This window comes from Dysidea avara, chromosome 7, assembly GCF_963678975.1.
Source record: "Dysidea avara chromosome 7, odDysAvar1.4, whole genome shotgun sequence".
Taxonomy (NCBI): Eukaryota; Metazoa; Porifera; class Demospongiae; order Dictyoceratida; family Dysideidae; genus Dysidea; species Dysidea avara.
Window position 1 is genome coordinate 38,209,454 of NC_089278.1, and position 25,204 is coordinate 38,234,657.

At 38.4% G+C, this 25,204-nt stretch overlaps 2 protein-coding genes across 3 annotated transcripts in view; both read right to left on the reverse strand.

The window, feature by feature from the left end:
• Positions 1-3,599, reverse strand: part of LOC136262262 (uncharacterized) — a 55,696-nt gene extending 52,097 nt beyond the window's left edge. Inside the window, exon 1 of the mRNA XM_066056477.1 lies at positions 3,537-3,599. Coding sequence (XP_065912549.1) covers positions 3,537-3,593 — 57 coding nt within the window. The 5' untranslated portion in view covers positions 3,594-3,599. The remainder of the gene's footprint in view (positions 1-3,536) is intronic.
• A 65-nt stretch (positions 3,600-3,664) lies between these two features.
• The window catches only part of LOC136262259 (uncharacterized), a 32,066-nt gene continuing 10,526 nt past the window's right edge, over positions 3,665-25,204 (reverse strand). For both annotated transcript variants that reach the window (XM_066056474.1, XM_066056473.1), the window contains exons 6-23: positions 22,516-22,623; positions 20,335-20,445; positions 19,125-19,364; positions 18,892-18,976; positions 14,666-14,813; positions 11,991-12,042; positions 11,760-11,933; positions 11,073-11,124; positions 10,888-10,986; positions 9,034-10,580; positions 6,252-6,367; positions 5,941-6,162; positions 5,804-5,888; positions 5,168-5,371; positions 5,020-5,099; positions 4,216-4,333; positions 3,967-4,035; positions 3,665-3,914 (exon numbers count right to left, since the gene is read on the reverse strand). In XM_066056474.1, coding sequence (XP_065912546.1) covers positions 3,837-3,914; positions 3,967-4,035; positions 4,216-4,333; positions 5,020-5,099; positions 5,168-5,371; positions 5,804-5,888; positions 5,941-6,162; positions 6,252-6,367; positions 9,034-10,580; positions 10,888-10,986; positions 11,073-11,124; positions 11,760-11,933; positions 11,991-12,042; positions 14,666-14,813; positions 18,892-18,976; positions 19,125-19,364; positions 20,335-20,445; positions 22,516-22,623 — 3,588 coding nt within the window. In that variant the 3' untranslated portion in view covers positions 3,665-3,836. The remainder of the gene's footprint in view (positions 3,915-3,966; positions 4,036-4,215; positions 4,334-5,019; positions 5,100-5,167; positions 5,372-5,803; positions 5,889-5,940; positions 6,163-6,251; positions 6,368-9,033; positions 10,581-10,887; positions 10,987-11,072; positions 11,125-11,759; positions 11,934-11,990; positions 12,043-14,665; positions 14,814-18,891; positions 18,977-19,124; positions 19,365-20,334; positions 20,446-22,515; positions 22,624-25,204) is intronic.

The window sequence follows — 25,204 nt, forward strand, 5'->3', positions numbered from 1 at the left end:
ACACCACCAACTGATATAGTCATACAACTAGATGATTTGTAATAGTGGTGGTCCTTGTTAACAATCCTTCAGTACTGGACTAGATCAGAGGTAGATGTTATGATACTACCCATCAGTGGTAGAAACAAGCTTGTTAGCTCAGGTCACAATTGTGTGTCAAATGTTATAACACAATCACATGATCCTGTACATGTACGAGTACAAATCAAATTATTGTAATAGTCAACATTATCCTTGACTGAGCTATATGTTTCAAATATTGTCTAGCTACTATCTACACTACTAAATAGTTAGTAAAATATATATGAAACCTTATAACTAAGACACAGTTTGATTGTGGGTTTTGGATAATGTGTCCACACTAATTGTTACAACTATTACATATCATTTTGTTGTTATTCATTTATTTACACAACACAGTACTAACATTAGAAACATTTTGTCTGTTTGTGTGTAACTGTACCTGATTGTACTGTGTGGGGTCCATCCCAACTGTGTTGATGAAGTAGTCCACTGGTCCAGATTTGTTCTTAACCACAGCATATTCTAATGGAGTCCACCCATACTATAGTGATACAATACATACAATGATGTGATACAGTAAACACTTGGGTGGGTCAGTACACATAGCCACTACATTATTGTGTCATGTTAATATCAAATGTTCTACACATTTTACAAAATCACTAAATTATTAACTTATTCCACCACACAGTAGCTAGTATATGAAGTGAGAACATGTCCTTATTAGGTAGTGTCCCTATTAATAGGTGTCCTCACCAGAGAGGTTAACATACACATACAGTGATATTATTGGTTACGTGTCCTCATTATAGTATTAGAAGCCATACAAGCTAATTCTACAAAGCCATATAATTCATTTATCATCACACTGTATTCACACTAGCTCACCTTATCCTTCATATTAACATTTGCTCCTTTATGTACCAGTAGGGTCGCTACATTAGTGTGACCCATACTGGCAGCACAGTGTAGTGGTGTATACTTGATCACCTGTATAATACAAGTGATATTATATGGCTTCATCAGTACATACACAAACAACACATAACCCCTATTATTGGTGGGATTGTGATTTGGTATAACAACACAATATAACACTTCAACCACAAACTATTACACCAACCACAGCAACAGGACCAGTCGTAATAGTCCACCAATAATACTGGCTATACAGTACATCCTCTCCAATATGAACACCTTGGGACTAGAGGGTGTGTCCAGATTAGTGATTTTGTATGGATTAGTCAATTATCATGATAATTAGTGATCACTTTAAACTACATATGACTTAGTAGGATACAACGATAGTGTAAATGTTACTAAATGATGAACATGATAGACAACAAGTCTGAATTAAAGAGGATTACATCACTACCTATACTGGACACCATTATCAACTGATAAGTAACAAGGTGAACTTGTTAACTTGACATGATGATTGATGTTCAACACTTCACATTATCACTAAATACTACACCACAACTCATTAATGTAACAACATTGAAAACAGGTCACTACTACAGACCTGACTGACCCATAAATTTGGATAGTAATTGGGTGATACCAGGATCTGATTGTACTAAAGTGTGTATCATATGTTACATTTTGAGTACTCCACTAACATAAAATTATTAGACTGTAGATAGCTATTATAGTAAAACATGTAATTTTATAGTTAATGAAAAATTAGTGGGAGTGGCTCCACATTCACCTACACACAACATTTTCTATTTTTACATATAAGTGGGTGTGGCATTGTGCATACCTATAGGCTTCAACATGAGTTACTGATGAGTAGGTGTGGCTCTACGTACTACTGCAGACAGTACCACATTTTCCAAAACTGTAGGCGTGGCTCAAGAATGAAGCTGGATTGTTGCAAGACTAGGCTATGACACATAGTAACATGTGCTGCAAATAGATAGGATATATTGCTGATTGATTAGTGGGTGTGGCTCCATGTAAGCCTATAGACAGAAACACACACCCTTATAAGTGGGTGTGCCTCACAAAAGAAGCTGGATGGCTACAAGACCAATACACACACACATACACACTTCCACATTGTTAAATTACATTCTAATGGTCACACTATAACGTGGGGTTGACCTGCACTAAATGTGACCAGGTTGATCTGACCCAGTTTTAACCCTGTAATGTAAGATCAGTTAATTTGAGATTGTAACCAGATAATTCACTAAATGAGGCCACATCTGGTCTAGAGGAATTTCTGACTGTTGTATCAGAGTATCTTAAGTTGTGTAGTTTTTAAATTCTCTTCACTCACACTCAGCATCACCTTTTCCCACAACCTCAATAGCAGTTACACTCAATTCAAAGGATTTACACAATAACACATCAGCTATGTCACTAAATTATTAGCATACAATTTCATGTTCATCACTATGACAATCATTACATATCCCATCACAGGAAGCCATACATACTACATGACGAGTATATTGACTCACACAGGAAGCCATACACACATATTGACTCACATTAACAACATCCACTTCACATCCCCAATCAAGTAGGGATGAGGCCACATTGTAGTGGCCATACATAGCTGCAAAGTGGAGACCAGTCATGTTGTTCTGTAGGAAGACACAACTACACTAACATCTATTACATACTGACATTTCTCACTCAACAACACTTTCATTCAGAACATTTAGTGATGGACATTAAAAACAATATATTGTGTGTCACCTCTAGCTGAGGATGTCTCTGTATACTATAGAAAAACTCTGTATACTTAACCAGGGTACCACCACTATACTAGTAATGATGAGTAGACATTATGAAAGTTAATATATCTCAAAACTGTAACTACACCAAATTGTGTTTGGTAATATTATTACCCAAACATGATGTGTAAAATGATTAGTTGTCTAAACTAGAATAGGGAATTCCCCACTATAGCCAGTGTTAGTGATGTGTTACTGACAGAGACAAATTGTACATCACTAAACCTCATCAACTATACTACACACATACTCACCACACCATGGCCAACAACACCAGTAACATCAACTCCTTCTTTATGGAGCAGCTGTAATGTATTCAGGTCACCATCATAAACTGCTGTATATATCTTCTCCTTCTCCTCCTACAGTAACATCACATCACATAGTTACAAAATGTCCAACACAATATCAACATGTTCCCAATCAAGTCATGATAATGATTTCATCACTCACTATCACTTTCCTCTGTTACTATACTACCTTGTCACTTTCCTCATCATCAGAAGATAAACAGAAATTTAGTGTGGACACAAAAGTTATTACAAGGTACTGGAGATGATGAAGTCTCTTATAATGGAGGATGAATATTCAGATAAACTATACTTGTCTGATAATGTTCGTTTAGTGTAGACACAAAGAGGATATTTCCCCACTGGTTTTGTAGTATGGAAACTAGTTAGTTACGCGGCGAGCGCGTAAACAATGAATCGACAACGACTAACTACCCTCATTATGTTTAGTGTAACATAGTGTGTATCTTACCTCAGTAGGTTTCCTCTTGTCTCCCCTCTCACTAGCAGCTGGGGATTCCGCCGCCATTGTGGGCGTGGCTACTATTCGGATATTTACGTACACTATACCATTTAAACGTACTTTAATTGACCGATAACTTTGTGAATTTTTTGACATAATTATCCGAATGTAAATACATAAAATGCTGTCATTGTTTTACAAACGAAAAAGTGTTCATATTATACACAATATTTATTGCAGGTATTTTATACAAGTATTTACAAATATCATTCAATAAAAATATAATACACCAATATAATAATACACATTTCAGGGTTCTCTCTCTTTGGACAAGTGGTATAATTCTTCATCGTCAAGACGTTCTGCAGCCATAACATAGTGCATCAGCTGTTGTCATGGTAACAAGTAAACAACACATATTATATACACTACAACACACCTTAAAATCTGGCTCAAACTCATATGGCTCTGACTGGAAACAGAGAAATGATCGGATGGTACTACACAACTAAGACAGTAAATCAGATGTCAACTGAGTTGTATACACAATTGAATTACAAGGAAGACAATCTGAGCACTAGTGTTATGTACACCCTCAAACAACATGATGTCTTGGCATATTGTTATAACTTATAAAACATTAGATGGGAGAAATATTGCAGTTTATTGGACAGTTGTAGTAACTTACAGCGGTCATCTTAGAGAAGTTCACTAGTCCCTCTGGAGTGTATGTCTTCTGTACATTTTCAATGGCCCAAATGTGCTCCAAGTAACCCCCAGTGTAAGGCACACCCGGTGCTTGTTGTCTAGGGAGATAACATAATAATCAACAGGTACACTGTGTTTACTACTATATGGCTGCACCAATTACAAGTACTCATCTTGAGAAGTATCTACTAGTAACATAACTAGCTACTTCACCACACATTAACCCTTCAAGTGTTGGACACCAACACATCAACTACCATAGGATTTAATAATGCAAAGAATTTACTAGCACCACATTACCACCATAAATATCCTGATAAATGATAATTTGATAACTAGTACAGTAGACCCTTGGTTATCTGATCCTTTTATCCGAAATTGGAAATGACTGTTCTATTAGAGTATTTCAACAGAGCTCTGTATATAAATGAATGGGCTTCAGTTACCTGAACAATTCCCTTATCTGAACACTTTTATCATTGCCCGAGAACAAAAGAGTTCGGATAGCTGAGGGTCCACTATAAATATTCTAAACAGTTACAATGATCCATTATACGATGAACCATTTGAGTTAATGCTTGAATGTGATGCTTCAGGCACCAATGTGCTAGTATACTAAGTGGGTGCAAATGGAGGCCTTCACATATGATGAGCTAATATCACTACCTGTTACCTGTAGCAATATAATAGCTAATTCCAATACTTCATCAAACAGTACTATACTGTCCCAATACTAACACTATATAGAATTAGTGTAGCCCTAGTTGCTAAGGAGATGACTCACTTCTCAAGGTGTGACCTCATGGCTCGGCAGTGACGATCAGGATTAGAGAACTTGACCAGTTTATCATATTTCTGTCTGAACTGTATGAGGTAGACAAGAAAACACAAGACACTGAATACAAACAATGAACAATAGAATAGTCAATCACCTTGCTGGGGACCTGTTCCCATGACAACTTCAGACGATCATGCCGCACACAACATGAGTTCAGAGCACAAGTGATCAATACAGAGCTTTGAGCATCGTTGTGTTTGAGACAATCGGACGCCACCCTGATGAACAGTTCTATGGCTGCAGCTCTTCCATGTACTGTCTCCTGTTGTAGTATTGACGTCATCACCCAAGAGGTTAGCTGGGAATTAGTATTTCAATTAAATAAACAAGAATCTCATGAAGAATTAGACAGAAATTTTGCCAAGGAAAATCATTGCTGACGTGCAAGAACAGTAACTGAACTGTACACATACAAAATGGACTGTTTTATTGCAGAAGTTTATTGGGAGAGGACGTGGGACAATACCATTCAGTCTAATTCTCTAAAACATGTCACTACAAAGTTTCTTCTTATGATTGTTAACCTAGCCATTGTTAACCTAGTCATTGTTAATGTTTTAACATTGTCCTACAGGTGTGTTGTTAATCTCTTAACAATATTTCAACATGAGCCTTCAAAGTTTCTTCTTATTACACCCACACCTTCTTACACCTATACCACTACTGTAACAATATTAATATAATGATATTACTTGTGATATCATTTCCACCCATTAACCTCATCACTGACCTTGTTACTGTGTTTGATCACTCTGCACACATTTGGAGCTTCCTTCTCCTTATTTTTGCGTTTCCAACAGCAACCAACAAGCTCCCTGTAATTGACCAATGATTGCAACACTAATTGGAGGTGTGGCTGAGACACACCTTCTCTCAATAGCAGTATACAGTGCATACTCTAACAACATCAGTTGCCGTGCTAATTGTTTGTGATGTAGGTTGATGATGGAAGAGTTACTCATCGGACGTTCTGTCATCTCAACCCAGCCCAGTGCCCCAAGGCCGAACTCTGGTTGTATCGTCCTTAGCAACATGTTAGTAATTGACTTGTCTATAACACCATCATCTGATGTCACTTCCTGTAGCTTCCTAATATAGAAATAACAATTTCACACCATAATTACATCAAAAAAGTGGACACCGATGTTTAAAACTTTCAATCCCAGATAATCACTTACTGTAAGGTCTCTTCAGCTAGTTCTAATTGTTGCCTATCACATGTTGCCACCTTTTCCATGTGACTCTCCAGAAATGACAACAGTTTGTCCTTCAATGACTTATTGTATAGGAAGTCCTACAATATACAAAAGTATGTTATCATGTAGTGGCCACTGGAGGGTGTGGTCACATGTCATCAAAATCTCAAAGCAATGTTGAACTAATTCAACATCAATACCAGAAGAGGTTATGTTGGAAGTGGTTAACTGTTAAATCCACATAGTCCAGAAAACTGGATTGCAGATGGTTAAAGTTTATTTTGACAAGAACAACAATACCTAGTTTTGCTTATGGGGAGTATATTTATGTGTTTCTGTTTTTTCTATGGCGGTAGCTTTTTTCTATGGCGGTAGCTTTTGTTCCTTGGGGGTGAGTCCATTCCCAAGTGTATATAATGATTTGAATTAGGGGATAGTATTTATTTTGTCAACCTCATCTATAGTGTATATTCAGTTATGGTTTCTGAGGTGGGTGAGTAATTTGAAGTATTAGAGAGGCGGCCCAAATGATTAGTTATGAAATAGTCATTGGATTAATTATTTTGTGTCAGTATCCCTTCAAACAGTTGAGTTATATAAATAATATGTAGTACACTTTGTGCTAAGTATACACATGGTATCAAACAGGCATATCTCATGAAGTGTTCATCCAGTCTCTTAAAAATACAGATTTTATTAAATAGCAAGGATTAGGATATCTAACTGTACATAAAACCAGCATTGGTATCTGCCCTACGTGCAGGACCACATTATAATAACAACCAAGCATTAAACATCAGTACCATTTATGTCCAAATCATGGGAAGCAAGCAGGTATTGTGGGTAAATAATGTAATGGAAACTTAATCATGTAACTATGTTGCATGTATAATGAATGTCCCTGATTTTTAAAAAAAAACATGAGGTTATCCTGCAAGTATAAGCACTGGAATGATGTGAGCATTTTAAACAGCAGAGCTGTGTGTAGCTACATAAGCAAAGACAACTGTAATATTATACTACTGTAGCTACATGCAATTTATAGAAAGAATTTCAAGCGATTCTTTTTGTCTACACCCTTGCACTAATTGTGATGTAAATGACGAACGACAGCAGTTAGAAGCTTCATTTAAAAATGAGGTAATTCTTAGATGATGAGTGCTTCGTTTGGCACAAAAAATGCTTTGATACGTGCATCAGCTGGCGAGAAAATCGTTGGACACTATCGTCGAATCATTTCGTTTCCTTTACAAAGTAGTCAAGTTATGGCCTTGTATCCATTGTTATATGAAGAGAGAAAACAAAGATACTTCTTTAGTACATTTGGACACAGCATCAATTTCTAGGTTGGAAGGATTTGACGAAGGATGGAACCATTTAAGCAAAGTAAAAGCAAGAGTTCATAATATAAACTTTTAGTAAAAGGGTGCTTAGAGTTATAATACTATGGAAGTTTCCTTTAAAAGGCATGAATAAGTTATAGTTATATCCCGGTACGAGGGTGATATCATTGTTATTACACGAGTCCGAGGCGGAGCCGAGGACGAGTGTAATAACAATGATATCATCCGAGTATACGGGATATAACTGTTTTATATCCCAGTGCGCGGGAGTGCGCAGAAGTTTACGGATAGTAAATTAAGTTCCGGTTTGAGTTCCTGTCACTGTGCTCAAGATTTTGTCCGAATTGTGTGGAGATTCTACTTCGTAGCCACAAGAGAGACCTTACATACTGCCTACAAAACTGTAGCGAAGGGCGGTGTTATGAAGCAGCGGTTCCAGGTACGATTCGCCTTCGTCAGAAATTGGTATAGTGGTGTGCAAGAGAAAAATAAAGACCAACAAGTGGCTACCATAGTCCAAGATAGAACGATGAAGCTAGAGGAAGTTAGTTCTTCACCATAGTGACCGTTGGGAGTGATTGCTGGAGCGAAAATCGTCACATACTATTCTTGACATTTGCTTTAAACTATCGTATTGGTAACTTGTAGTGTTATTGTGTAAAGGATTAACAGTTTTCTTGTAAGATTTAGGTAGTTTTAAGTGCTGTATTGGTGTGTTTTGTATCAATATTTCCTTATTTGGCTCTTTGTTCCATCGGTAAACAATGCCATTCGCAACTATTATGATGTCACGAATGAGACAGAGTGACTCCACAACTGGGTGATAACTAAAATATCATCGTACAGTAGCAGCACCACTCTGTCTAGCTGTATGGTAGTTATAACCCAGCGCGGCACTTTGATATTCCCACGCACTGGGATTTAAATCCAGTTTATTGGACAATGTGCTTTCAGTGCTTGTATACAATAAGACTTGTTTTCCTACCACCAATTAATAATATAATAAATGGTACATTGACCAAAAAGTAAATTACACACAAATTTGTTAATTTCTGAGATGAAATAAAGCAACTGCGACATCATTGTTTTCTTGTAGAAAATACAAACCTGGTTACTGCTAGAAAGTTACATGCAAAAGGGCTTTATAAATTTAGCCTAAAAAAATATATTTCTAAAGTGATGTATATACATGTAGAACAACTTTTAACCATTCACTTAATTGAGGTTCATATAAAATTCCAGTTACAACAATGCTATTACTCCAATGTCAAGAAAACTGTTTATATCTCTCTCAAAGGTATTTCAGTATCAACACCACAAACCATATATGGTTACACAAACCATATATGGTTACACAAACCATATATGGTTACAAAAACAAACAAGCTCATACAAAAAGGTTCTTCAACGTACTAGCTTACCTCCTTATGTTGTGATAGCCAATAGTTGAGGTTAGCATATATACTTAACATGATGTTACGTTGTTGTAATAATTGACTGGAAGGATCACCATATCGTGCCCCGGGGCTGGGGCTTAATCGTCCACCAGACAAACTAAAGTCTTTTGTAGGGGACAACATTAGCTCATTATTGTCCCTCCTCCTTCTCAACATAGAGAAACGACTCTTACTCTTAGGGGTGGATGACTTGATGTGAGCAGGCAGTGAAGTGGAGAGGACATTCATTGGTGACGTTGGACGATGTTGTAAAGACTGTGTTAGTGCATTCTGTATTGACAATGGAGTAACATCAGGGTCTGATTGACGTTTTTTCCGTGATGGGAGAAGACGTGAAAGTATACTCCCACGACGTCCATTCTCCCCTACCACCTTAAGACGACTGAGATCTCGTGCTTGTTCCAGTTGTTGTGCGTTATTTACTTTGCGGTCAAAACTGTTTGATTTGTTGGCCCCTAATCTGGTAATGTTGGGCTTCCCTGCTCCTATGAAAGCATCACTTCGTGAACGAGGATCATTAAAAGGTGGCGGTGATGGCGATTGGGTTGATGCTCTGCTCTCAGCTGAATCCTCATAAATTTCTGATAGAATACGACCCTCATCAGCTACTCTACGAACCAATGAATTACTGGCCTTCAAATCAGTTACATTAGCACCACTCACAGTGTACGACCGCTCGCTTCTAGGAGAGGGATACTCTTCACTCAACGACCTCTCTAGTCCAATCCTGTGCAGATTATTTGGTAAGGAGCGACACATATCATTATTCTGAGCCAGGATACTCAATAATGGCGAAGTGCTGCTTCTCAGTAATGGGAACTGTTCTTGCATTTCTGACACAATACTGTCCTTTTGTACCTTGTCATCATCAGATGTATTGTCATTATAAGTTGTGATTGTATCTTCGTCTATCGGGACTGCCATCTGTATGGATGCTCGAGGAGTGGGGCAAGGTGGATCAGGTGACAATGGCTCACCCTCAGACTCCTGATCAGCAAAATGACCACTGCTTGTGGAGAAAGATCGCGATGATGATTCCGTTGTTTGCTGTCTGTCGATTCGTGTCGGACGACTTGAGACATCTTCTTCTGAAGGCGAGATCACGGCACGAGGTGGAGTCCCTCTTTCTACAGCTCCTACTTGTTGACATAGTCCTGAAGATGTACTACTGTCACTATGTGTGCTCAGTTTACGACTGCGTCTTGTTGGTGATATAACTTCATCAATATTACTATCACTTTGTGCTCTAGTTAGTGACCTTCGTTGTTTAATAGCCTTCACAATTTGTTCAGTTGTACCAGAACCAGTCTCATCATGTGACAGTCGTCGCTTCACCTTGATCGTGCCTCTAGCTGTTGCAAACATGTCACTTGATTCAGGTGGTTGTTTAGAGTCTTCACTGCTCTCCCCAGGACCTTCATCACTTTTCCTACAACGACGTGGACTGGTACTTGGGGAGAGAGTTTTGCGTGACATAACTGGACTATTGTAAACTGAGTTGGATGGAGAATCTGCAGGGGAAAATCATATGTTAGTTGACACACATTAAAGACATGTACAATATGAAAATTACTTTCAAGTTTGCAGCTACAGCAAATAAGGTGTTCTTATTAGTGAGGTGTCCTAGTCCATTTTAGGGATACAAATGGGACCATGGACAAGTGTCCTGATTATCAAGATGTCTTCATTTCAGGGAGCGTAAACTAATACAAATAGGATCAGGCCCTTATAATTAAGGTGTCCACTGTGGCCCTACTATAGTACACATTACATGGTGCACTACAATTAGACTACTAGCTGGTAGTCATGACAACACACCCTGTTCACTAAGGAAGGTAGTCACTGATCCAGAGTTGAAGGACTCCAGTGTATCCATACTGGGACTGGCATTGATGAGTTTGACAGCATCTTCCTCATCTGTGAGCACAAGGGGATGGGGGTAAGTGGACACAGTTACACGAGGGGAGGGGGGTCATGTGGACACAGTGTAAAATTAAACTCACCTGACTCAGCGGCGGAACTATGGTAACTGAACACCTCCCAGTCATCTGAATACTACAGTGATATTATTACAAATATCAAGAGTATCTGATTGCATAAAATAACATGGATATTTCAGTAATTATTTGTTTATGCTGCCTTAATGGAACTGAATTTAGTACAATTCGGCCGCTAAACCAAATCAAAACATGATAGTGTTAAAACAAAAATGGTTACAGTTCTGACACTGTCAATCAGATCTCTGAAGGTGTGGCAACACATTTGTGTCACTGATTTTAAGAGCAAGCTGGAGTTGTTGTGGTCTCTTGGTCCTTACAACACTTTCCTTGTATAACAACTGTTGAATATTTCATTGAACAACTGGTGAACAAAGATCTGCTGCCACGTACACATTACTACTTTGTAGAAACAAAAATTTTAAGCATTAAAATCTACCACGTTACAAATTTGTGAGCAATTGCAGCAAATACAATAGAAATGCTACTATCCATCGAGTTAATAAAAACCATACACTCAACATGACAGGTACTGTACGGTCAAGTGTTCGTGTGTGTGTTTGTCCATGCATAGGTTTGGTATGCAAGACTTGCATACCAAACCTATGCATGGACAAACACACACACGAACACTAGCACCAGGAGCTTATAAGTGGTGCTTATGAGCTCTTGCTAGCACACACGAACACTAACCCTATTCCTAGCTACATCACTCTTCTGTAGTAGACAGTTGATCAGAGCAGTCAGGACATCTTCAGAAGTTGTGAACAGGCAATAAGTCATGAAGAAAGTGTCAAGGAACTCTCGATTGTTGTTGAGAGGATTTGTCAGCTGCTGGAACAGCTTCTCAAGGGAAGCTGCTGCGATCTGATTGGACAAAATGATAAATACAAGGACAGTATAAGTGGGAACATGGATACTCACTTTTGCTTGTGGTCCGAGGTTAATTCCAGTGTTAGTACTGCTATCAGCACGACTATTGGTACAAAACCACAATCAATTGTTTAATCACAACAGGATGGGAGCCTGTATTCGGCGGAATACGGAATAGCAGAATTACGGAATAAGTGAAAATCACATTCTAAATATTTTGTTATTGTTTATAGCCTCTATAACATTTTAATATACATTCCTCATCTCGTAGAGAACACAATCACGATGGCACCGATCCTCAGGGCGGTCTTTAAATAGAATATGTACAAAGATATCCACTCTAACTAAGTTAAACTACCATCAAATACACTTCACTACACAATCACTAGAAAACTAGAAGTTCTTTGTGCTATACTTACTCATACCAGCGGTCACACACACGTGTAACTGCCCGAATTTATTAGAGTTATGTACAAAGTGTTAAGAGCTGAGGTTGGAGCTCTGATGTTGGGAGCTGAAAGCAGTATTATCCTCCGAATTTATTTGAAACACTTTAGGAAATGGTAACAGAGTTATAAGAAAGGTCAGATTATTCCATGCATGCAGGATAGCTACCTAGGGGGTGGATTGTTTTGTCCTAAACTATTCGGCCGGTTAAGGGAGTGTATAAACAGTGGAATGGAATACTGGAATGGTGGAATACTGGAATGGAATTTTTTTAAAAGTTCAATATCTTTTTTACATCCAAATAAGTACAACTCCTCCCCTTATGTATGTAAATAAATAGGATTTCCCTTGAAGTCAGATAATTCACCTCACAATAGACAAAGTTTACCAATATAGCAGTGTAAAGTCAGTTATGAACATGCACAATTGCAGTTTATTGGGAATACCAAGAAGACTCTTGACTTAACCCTTGTTCCCAAATGATAAAAAGTTAGCTGATTACATGAATGCATTGTAAAAGTACATTCACTGTACAATGTAGTATTCATTTATTATCAACTTTGTCAGTTAGGCACTGGAGGGCGAACACAGAAGGCAGAGCCTGTACGAGCTGTTTACCACTAACCTAGGAACCTAAGCGAAAATCATTGGGAAAAGTGAAATGCGACTACCTTGTAAGCATTTACAATGAGCCTTTTTAAGCCAAAGGTCATCATGGCAGTGCCATGTTGCACATTGAACTGAACTACAGTTAGTTTCACACAAGTAATAAAGTATTGAGTTAGAAGTCATACGAGTGTTGTGGTGAAGAAAAGTATGCTAACTTCAAGGGGAATCCTATTATTTGCTTACATAAGGGGAGGAGTTGTACTTAATTGGACGTAAAAAATGATATTGAACATTAAAAAATTCCATTCCACCATTCCAGTAGTCCATTCCACTGTTTATACACTCCCGGCCGGTTAACTAGCTAGCTGCTTGTGTGGGGAGTGTATAAACAGTGGAATGGAATACTGGAATGGTGGAATACTGGAATGGTGGATGGAATTTTTAAAAGTTTGATATCAGTTTTTACATCCAAATAAGTACAACTCCTCCCATTAAGTAAGCAAACAATAGGATTCCCATTGAAGTCAGCTCATTTAACATACTTTTCCTCACCACAGCACTTGTATGACTTATAACTCAATACTTTAATACTTGTCTGAAACTAACTGTCTCAATGAAGGTTCAGTTCAGTGTGCACTGTGGCACTGCCACAACGAATTTGGCTTAAATTTTGTTTTCTGACATAATTGTAGAAAAGGCTCATTGTAAGCGCTTACAAGATAGTCCAATTTCACTTTTCCCAAAGATTTTTGCTTAGGCTCCTAGGGTAGTGGTAAACACCTCGTACAGGCTCTGCCTTCTGTGTTCACCCTCCAGTGCCTAACTGGTAAAGTTGATAATAAATAAATGAATACCTCATTATACAGTGAATGTACTTTTACAATGCATACATGTAATCAGCTAGCTAGCTAACTTCTTTATCATTTGGGAACAAGGGTTAAGTCAGGAGTTCCAATAAACTGCTATTGTGCATGTTCATAACTGACTTGCAGTACATTACATTGGTAAACTTTGTCTATGGTGAGGTGAATTATGCTAAAAGAGCTGACTTTAAGTGGAGTCCTATTTATTTGCTTACTTAATGGGAGGGGTTATACTTATTTGGATGTAAAAACTGATATTGACCTTTAAAAAATTCCATTCCACCATTCCAGTATTCCACCATTCCAGTAGTCCATTCCACTGTTTATACACTCCCGCTTGTGTGTGACAGCTAGTATGGGTAAGTATAGCACAAAGAACTTCTAGTTTTCTAGCGATTGTGTAGTGAAGTGTATTTAACAGCAGTTTAGCTTAGTTAGATTGTTCTAGAGTGAATATCTTTGTACATATCCTATTTAAAGATCGCCCCGAGGATCGATGCCATCGTGATTGTGTTCTCTACGAGGTGAGGAATGTATATTAAAACGTTATAGAGGCTATAAACAATAACAAAATATTTAGAATGTGATTTTCACTTATTCCGTAATTCTGCTATTCCGTATTCTGCGGAATACAGGCTCCCCAACAGGATTGAATTTGGTGAGTTATAGGAAATTAGCCTCACTTATTCACCAATTAGTGGACATTGTTTTTGATAAATTATAATAGTCAATTATCCATGGCAAGGCATTTGTATAACTGAGTATTAAACAGTCATTGATTTATACGTACACACACTACACACTTACGTCTTGCAGGAGCAGTTCCTGTGGGCACTATTGATGGCAGTGTTAAAGTGGTGTAACCAGTCCTTTAGATGGTTGGGCTTGGCTCGCAGATAGATGCTGTGTTTGTTATGAAATATCACCTTGAAGCCTAACTGGTCCTGACGATCACCTACAATTGTGAGATGGTTAATATTGAAGGTGTTTACTAGATGTCATGACAACAACTCTACACACCCACAAACCAGGTAATTATTCAAAGGGTCAATTTCAAAGGAACTAACAAGTCAGTGTGTGTTCTATTAGAGTAGTATACTGAAGCTAACAAGAGAAGACTCTTGTACATAGTAAGATATACATGTATAGGACAAATTCACATTTAGTATAGCACATGTACTTCAAGTAAATACTGTATAGTCTTGAGTAGTCCTTTATTTCATTAGTAAGCAAGGAAAGAAATAGTCTAATGGACGTAACACAGCACTGAGTCGATGAGTTTTGTTGTGAGACTTTTTGATAGGTTATAATAGGCTACAGTAGAGGGGCTGGTTGATCGACAAGCAATACCAACATGCGTGATGTTCTTACTAATCAACTAGCTTCACTGCTGCAACAAGAAAGTAAAGAAACCATACAACAGAGCTCCCACACTGCTACACCATGTTCACTAGATCCTTTCTTTCCCCAACCACATAAAAGAAATGAAAGTGGTCACTCAAAGTGTGCAATAGTGACCCTAACACCAACTACATGTACTAGTATTGTCGTTCAACAGTGTACACCCTGATGTGAGCTCTACTAAACTGCTGCTACATGTATTACAAATTCATGATGACGTTAACAAGTTGATGTTATGCTACTTCAGGCACCCATGCAATTAACACTATCTAAATAGCAATTAATCAACCATGTATATAATTTAGTTGATATTCATGCAAGAGTTAATTATAGTGTCGAGTCCTCTCCACTATTATAGACTATTGTTATTATTAATTCAGTTAGATAATTAGATTTGTTAATACTACAATTTAGTGTATTTTGTAATTCATGAATTATTTTGTAATTCAGTAATTGACGTTGCTATGCACTGCTAAGGAAGCGTAACTATAACAAACTACTTTAAACCACAAGTTACACACAGAATCTTCTCAACTGTTTTATAGTGTGTCTATTGTGTTTCTTGTGTGAATTGTATAGAGAAAGGCTTGAGGCTGCCCTTCATTTTCCTTTGCATAAGTACGGGTAACGCCCCCCTTTCAACTTGAAGGATATGCTATCTCTGGTTGCCTAAGAAGCTGTCAACATTGTTTTAAAGTTGTAAAATGTCTACAAAACCGAAAGGGAAGACCGTTCAGGAAGTATATGATGAGTCGCCGTACCCGTATTATCGACCACCAAGAAGAAACCACCTCAGAGAAGTTTAATACAGGCTTAATTTAGAATTCAATTCTTGTATTCTGACTGCTTTTACCATTTCAACTACTTTGCTCACGTGGGTGCGTACAGACAAACAAATATAGGTAAGTACACACACACACACACACACACGTTTTTAAGAAAAAAATTTCAGTAAACCAGGCGCCGGCTGGGTTCATGCCTGGTTTAAAAACTAAATAAAAATAATTCACCTTTACAAGATGGTTACTAATAGTTGATTTATTGCTGACTCTAGACTATTGTGTGATGTCATACAGTGGCAGCCACATTGGATGGAAAGGAATTGAAGCAGCCACACAATTATTTCATGTATAACAGACCATGGTGAAATGTGAGGGAGTAAAGTGAGATAATGGACAAGTTGGACAATGAAATGGCCCGGCTGCACTCTTCCCACCATAAAATAAAATATGTTATTTCCAAAACTTTATGCATACTATAAAGAGTTAATGCTGTGCCAAGTAAAGGCATGCCTAAAAGATGAAAGCTAAGGGTCCACTATACCATACATAGGCAAGTGACTTCAACTATCTTTCCCATCAACAAATAATGTACACAAAATACCACACTGCAGGGATTACTTTAGCAGTGAATTTGCTAAAAGAAAACAATTCTGAGTGGATTGGATTGGACAGCATCAAGACTTTTAGTTCAACAATATGTTGTTTGATTAGTCACATTTCCTTACTCTAGCAAAGAAACCTGCTAATTTAGAGGCAACAAGTTAAAACAACACTCCTACACTAACTACATCAGACACAGACACCACAACAAACACACACACAACAAACACACACACAACAAACACACACACAACAAACACACACACAACAAACACACACACAACAAACACACACACAACAAACACACACACAACAAACACACACACAACAAACACACACACAACAAACACACACAACAAACACACACACAACAAACACACACACACACTATCAACACAACTCAGTCAAGCACTAATAGGTGCTCTACTAATAATATAACCAAATAACAGTCTAATCCACTTTACAATGTTGTCACTGATAATCATAATCATAACATGTCTACATAAACACTAAAACACATCACCATGGTAACACAGTGGTCATCTTCCAAATAAGGCCCTATGCTACATTGATCCAGAACTACCTATCATTTCAAATCAAGTTGCAGCCATTTAAATGTTAATGCAATAGAGAGTTCAGTTTGAAGCCATACAAAACCAGGCTTCAGCACATAAAATGTTGGTACAAGTATAAGGAAAATCAGTTCAATTAGGGATCAGGCCTTCTCATTCAAAAGCAGTTTTATACAGTACAGCTGGTTATTTTCGAACCAGAAATTTTTGTAGGAACAGTAAAATCTGAATTTCGAGGGTTGTCAAAGAATGCAAGTACAGGTGGTGGATTTCAAGCAAATAGAAATTTGTGTTACAAATTACAAACATACATATAAAGTCTACATGTACTCGTTACAAGTTGCTAGTTCACCTTACTGATGGAATTGAGAATTAAATAATCCCCACTTTTGCACACTGGAAATAAGACTGACTAAGTGGAGTAGTTAGCAGCCACTGGCTAGGCAATCAGCTCGATCAGGGTACAGCACAGAGTACAGCAGCAGACGGCATGGATTCCTAACAATGGCTATTCTCGATAGTTTACTGGCTATTGATGTAGTAATGATACTGTTCAACTATTATTAATAATACTGAGCTTAAATTTGTAAAGAATAAACGAGCGAATACGCATCGTTCAATCACATGAAAGCACATTATTTTTACTTGTGGGAATTTATTGTTAAAGAGAAAGGCCTCTTTGAAACATCCAAAAATAAAACCCTTCGAAAATAACCAGCTACACGGTAGTTTGACTATCATATTTTCCTGCAAATTCTCTCGACAAAGCCTCAAAGCTGCTCTTCATTTTCATTCACGTATGTAAGGGATGCGTTCCTTTCAACTCCAATGGATAGACTATTCCTGGTAGTCTACAAGGCCTGCACCATTGTTTTTCAGTTGTTAAACACCTGTAAAACTGAAGGGAAGGTAATTTATAGAGTCGCAACATCCCCTGCCGAAATCCTCAGAGCAAAGTTTACCTGTGTGGAAGTTTAATACAGATTTCATTTTGCTTTTACTTTAATGTGCAAGCTGCTTTTACCATTTAACGATTTCGCTCAAGTGAGTGCATATGGACAAACGTAGGCAGATAGGTAGGTACACACACACTTTTCCGATAACAATTTCAGTAAACCAGGAGCGCACCCACAGCCAGCCTTTGGCTGGCTGTGGGCAAGCACCTGGTTAAACAGTGTTACAAACAAAGAACAGTAGAAGAAAGGGCTTCTGCAATCAATCCAGTCACCACCAAAAATAAGGATGATTCCCATTTACAAACGTATAGTAGGGAAGCCATCACGTGCAGCTACCGACAGTACAGTTGCTGCACAAATTGATTTTCTTGCCCTAGCTTCCCTCTGTGTAGCACTATAATTCCAAAACTACTCACCACAAAAGGCTGAAACTTTGGTGATCCATTCTTTGGACATGGTATATAAATAATGCTGAGATGGTCACATGTGAATATGTTTATGATTTATATTTCAAAGTGTTAATAAGGTGTTCTGGATATGTTTTCCTTCTTAGATAGGATACATATGATACTATTACTGGGGTTACATTGGTGACCTTTAGTATACCTTAGGACACAATTGGTCTCAAGGTATCTATGTTACACAAGATGTGTAATGTGTATATTGTTAAAGCCACACCCCTTATACCGATCACACCCCCTTTGCACAATCCCCTTCCTTACTAGTAATGAAATCCTCTTGTATGGGTTGTCCATTAATGTCAACTCTCTCATGTAAGGTAGCTCCACACAGGGCCATCATACCGGGCTACAATCATGGAGAAAATAGTAAGACTACGTACTTTATATTGCAACAAAATATCTTGCAAGATTCTTACACACTTCAAGCAATATCTACAACATCTCAATTTTGTACACAAGTCTAGCAAGACATTTTCAGTTTAAATAACACTCACATTAACAATTTCAATTCTGTAGTCAGTGGTCTGGTGAGCTAGTGCAACATGTGTAGTGAACAGTAGACACACACAAGATATCTCGTTGGTTCCAACAACGTGCAACAATTTTCCCTTCTTGGTGTAGTGTACTTCAGACTTGAATATCTCTACTGGCAACATGGAGCTGTCTGTAATCGACTGTAACACCTTCATCTTAGCAGTCATGACATTCCAGTCACACACAGACCCAGCTAACTCCTACACGTGGAGGAGTGGATCCTTAAAGTACTTATATACACTGAAACACTCTGATCAGTAGTAAAGTGTAAAATTGTAGTTTACACATGTTATACTATACATATCAGTAGTACTACAGCATACCTATTAACCCTTAAACCCACATAATCCAGAAAACTGTATCTAATAGATGTGTCTTACACAAAGTGCTGTAATCTTTGAAGCATAGTTCCTATCGCTACGCAATTTACCCTAATCTACTCATGATGTAATAAGGATTAAAATGGTACCTAGCTAACGTTAAACTCTCAGACGAAAACTTGCCGTGTAAGCAGCCTTCCAGCAAAGAAACACGCAAACCATTTACATACCTTCATAAAATGATCCGTGATGGTGGTTGCTCCTATCAACTTGAAACAAATGTCACTTGCTTCTCCATTAAATTCTCCATCGGGCCATATATGACTCACGTGATTAAACCCACAATTGAAAATAAAGATGTGGCAAGAAGATCAATTCGCGGAATCTCGCATCGCCATCCTTCAATGCTTCATAACAAGTAACTCTTTGTAGTTGCAGTGTCATTTAAACTTCTCCAAGTAACAGAATTTTATTTAATGCTTAGTTGTAGGCTGTAGGAGTCAAGTTGCCCCATTTAAAGCTGTCATGCATGCTTGTAATGTGTAAATACGCATTCCCCAAAAGTTCTATGTGGGTTTAAGGGTTAAGATTCTATTTCATGTTACTACTAGGAGACCACACATAAGTGACACTGGCAAGAGATGAAAATAAGTTGGAATGGATTTCCAAATATACGTACCTAACTTTCCCAAAACAAGTCAATTCAATTATTCTTACTAAAGTCTCCGACCCATAACATAAAAAATAATACACTTCCTACACATGGCGTCAATGTGGAAGACTTAATCTGATAGATGAATATATAATGGCTATAGTCAACAGATGTGACATATCCCATAAGAGGTGTTACCTTTGATAATGCCTTTAAGTAGTCAATCATGTTTATGACTTGGCTCTCACGAGGATCGTTGCTTTCTGGTAATCGTAGAAACAACACCAGTAGTTGTTTGTAGTGGTCATACTGTAAGGAATAACACAAGATGGTGAAACACTCAAGACAGGTCTATTTTAGATTGCTTTAACCCTTAAACAATCATATGATCACTACAATTATTGTGTACAAATTGCATTTAGCAAGTAATCATTGATTGCAATGGCGGATCCAGGATGCTCCCTCCTGTGGAGTAGCTATAGGTAGCCTCTAGCTAATACTTTCTAAACTCAAAATCAATTTATAACTCACGAAAATATGCACATTTTACTAACATACTGTGCAAATTCACCTAAAACCAAAGCGAATCAGTCAAAGCTAACTGTGAAATTGTCATCCAACACCTTTGTGTGTACTAAGTGCCTGTAAAATAATTATTGTGTTACTACTTTTAAAGACACTAATTAATACCCTTTTAAACAGCTTTTAAGACTTTACAACCATCTGCAAAGGCCAAAATGGCAAAGATCAAACATGCAGTGAGACACTACTAAGAGGTGATTATTTACTGCTTCAAAAATGCAGCAACTAACAAGAGAATCTGATTCTCCCAACCACATACAACTTAACCTGTTTGTGCCCTTCCCCCTTGCTAGCTCCTGGATCTGCCCCTGGACTGCATCAGTCTGTATGACTACTGTGGTTTTCCAAGTTCTTGCAATGCAAAGCGTCATGTGCTGTACAAGCACGTGGTGGGCAGTTGTTCAACAGCACGTTTTCAGTGACGAATACTGACTCACAGGACTTTAGGCATGCCTATGCATACAACTCGACAGCCACAGAACATTACAGGTGTGTTTGAAGAAGTGCACATACTGACATGTTATTAACGCATGACGCTTTGCATTGCAAGAACTTGGAAAACTGGAGTATTAGTACAAGGACAAAGGGCCAACATACACATGATGATGACATCATAACAAGTAATATGACATCATGTGGTCACTTACAACATCAAAGGTCACTATTTTCATTAGTTGTGGGTAAATGTTATGGTGTATCACTGTGTGTGCGTGTGTGTGTTGTGTGTGTTGTGTGTGTTGTGTGTGTGTGTGTGGTGTGTGTGTGTGTGTGTGTGTGTGTGTGTGTGTGTGTGTGTGTGTGTGTGTGTGTGTGTGTGTGTGTTTGATCTCGGATAACAGGAGAATTAGTGCAGAGATTGAGAGACGAATAGCCAGTGCCTCTAAAGCTTTTGGAGCTATATGACAAGCTGTGTTTAAGAATTCCCACTTGTCTGTTAATACAAAGAGATGTGTGTATAGCGCATGTGTCCTGTCAGTACCGTTGTATGGCAGTGAGTGCTGCACACCTCTTTGTGGGAAACTGCAGAAGTTGAACAGTTTCCATCATATCATAGGTGTGTGAGGTCAGTGTTAAGTATCACTAACCAGCAGCAGTGGGAGTAGAGACTTTCATCTGGTGCAGTGAGAGGAATGTGGGGTAATGTAGAGATCATCAGTACTTAGGAAGACACTTAGAATGGCTGGGTCATTTGGAACGGATGCCCAACCATCGCATCCCTAGAATTTGTTTGTTTGCATGGCTACCTCAGACATGTCCATTTCATGGGCCAAAGAAGAGGTGGAGGGATGCTCTTCGGGAGATTTGACATCTTTGGAAATCAGTGATGGCTGTTGGCACAAGAAAGCTCAGGACAGATTAAGATGGAAGGATACATGGAGCCAGTGTATGTGTGTCAGGCAGGACCAACAGGTCAGTCAGGCTAATAGTGTGTTGTGCACTTTTGCCAGAGAACATTTAGAAGGGAGTGCGACAGGGCTCACCACAAGTGTATCCCACAGAGACTACTGCCAGTGCAAGAACAAACTGGTGCAGTTCAAACAAAGAATATTACGAGAAGCACCTCTGCAGTCACCCACACACAGACATATGGACGCACATAAACACAACACACAGCAAAGAAAACTCTTATTACTTGGTCACATCTACCTAACTGATTGGGTCACCTGTACAATTCCTAAGTACCTACCAGTCCCCAGTAAATATCAGGTCTCCATTCATAGCTGGTAGACTGGAGCAATGTGAGGAAACAACAACTACCAGTGCACAATATACACACACAGACAGACAGACACTCACATGTTGGAAGATACTCATAAACAAGTCCTTCAATATTGTTCCATTATTCTCCTCACAATGAGCCACTAGTTGAGACACTTCACTGTTCTGTACTGTAGACTGGTACTCCTGTAATGTTATAAATAACAGATCACTAGTAATGGGATAGAAATTTATCGGACATTTTGGAAGATAGAGTCTGTAGGTTATTAGTGGCTTCATGCAATTAGTTTGGTCAGTCAGAAAATGACTAATGGTTGACTATTACTTCTAGCACTTGGACAAAGTATTGTGCACCCTAGTAGTTACACACGTACCGTATTTGACCAGTTAATAGCCACAGCTACTTAAGTTCTCTCAAAAATGCTATTTCTTGACTTAAAACAACTCTTTTGCCTGGTTTCTGCTTCAAATATGTCTCATCAACACTTGCATCCAGCTACACCCAAATTCAGAAGAGCAATCAGATGGAGAGACAGCATATTCAGATACAAGCCATGACTCTTATCCAAAGATGGCTCTTATGACAACAATTCTAGGCTGTGGTGTGGCTACTATCCGGGGGCAACTACTACATGAACCATGGCTATTAACCGGTCAAATACGGTATGTATTGTTAAGGTATTCGTAAAACAAAGTTGGAGATTAATGCAAATACTCCAAGTAGCTGCCATTACATGATCCAAGTAAACTAGAGACACATGTAGTGAAATGGTTGTCACTTATCGAGATATAGGTTTTACTGTTATTCCACAGCTCTAAGTATCAGCTAGAATGGGTCAACATCATATTTACGGTACTGCTCAAATGCAACGTCGCACTTGCTTGAGCGAGTCAATTGCGAGTGACCAAAAATTCACTAATTAAAGGGGCGTGGCACTTGTTTCGCTCGCGAGTATTCACCGTGTGAGATATGGGATAAATACTCGTGAGCGAAACAAGCACCACGCCCCTTTAATTAGCGAATTTTCGATCGTTCACAATCAATCCGCTCGAGCAAGTAAGACGTTGCATTTGAGCGGTACTGTAGAGCCTCTCAGGGCAAGGCTACCCACAAACTTATTAATTGTGGGTAGCCAAGCCCATATTGTCTGAGCTGGAGCTATAAATGATGTAGAAACTGATTTCGACCTGTTCTAAGTGATTTAGAAAAATTTCCTAGAGTGAGAGAAAGTGGCAAACTATGTGTGGTAGTTTTGAGATTTATCCTTAAGTCAAGTTGATTGTGTTAGTGCCACTGCAACAGCATGACATTCATAACATTATGTAACAATAGTGCCAGTATCAAGTAGTTACTATGCCAGGCTAGAATGATACTTGTCTTGTCCAGAAAGTAAGCTATTATGTAGCAAACTGTGGGTGCTAGCATCGAGACTTATCCTTGGAGTTTAGTGTGTCAGCACATGCCATGCCGTGCTGAACACATGTCTTGTCCAGAAAGTAAGCTAACTGTAAGGACATTTGTTTTTGGCTTTGCCAATTTTCGTTTGATAAAGGTAATAAACAACCACTGGTGAGACCACAGATTAAAACTATTTAGTAACCCCACCACAACTGCAGGTTTAGTAACCTCAGACATCAAAGGAAATATTACGTACTGTAAAGTTTTCTAATATGCAAAAGGTCATCTGTCTGACCCAGTCACTTAATCTCCAAAACTATAATTCGTTTATAGACATAGCACTTATATAACTTATTGCAAAAGAGTTGTCTGCCAATATTTGCCATTTGCAGTACCTAATTATAAGCCATACATCATCAAAATCACCATTTGCAGTACCATAACTATGGTAACATAATAGCAACCCTCATGTTTGCCCACCGTTTGAACCATCACTATGGTGAATAAAGACCCTTGTATGGCTTTGTGAGACATCAGAGGGTGCGTACTGTTCTAAATGAATAAGGTCTATACGTAAGTAATAAAAATTTCTTACTACTGGAGAGCCAGCACATCTTCTCAAAATAATTGCAGAATACTAACAATTAGGAAGTGTATTACCTGGGTACCGTCATTGTAGGTGGTAACAGTATCACTTGTAGTACACAGCTCACATCTTTTATGAGAAATAATTAATCTCCAACGGTTCTCATAACACTGTCATTGTTGTAGACATGTTACAATGTGTATGAATTATTAGACTACCTCACTGTGACCAATTTGTTGGAAATTTCACAAATTTTGTATGTGTGTGTGCCATATGGAGTCCACCACCTGTTATTACCAATAGCTCTCATAAGCGTCATAGCTTGTGTTATAAATGGGGGAAATTTCCATTAAAATTTCCATACAACCCTTTATGCCTTTATGCCACACGCACGCACGCACGCACGCACGCACGCACGCACGCACCCACGCACCCACACTACACACACACTACACACACACACTACACACACACACACACACAACACACTACACCTTAAGTAGTTAAAGTCTAAGTAGCTAAAGTCTTTGAGCAGGCTGTAGGACCAGGTGTCCTACAGACCTTCAGCACTTGTGCTGTAAAGCATTAATAAATAAAAAAAATAAATAAATAAATACACACACACACACACTACACACACACTACACACACACACACTACACACACACACACACTACACACACACACACACTACACACACACACACACTACACACACACACACTACACCACACACACTACACACACACACACACACACTACACACACACACACACACACTAC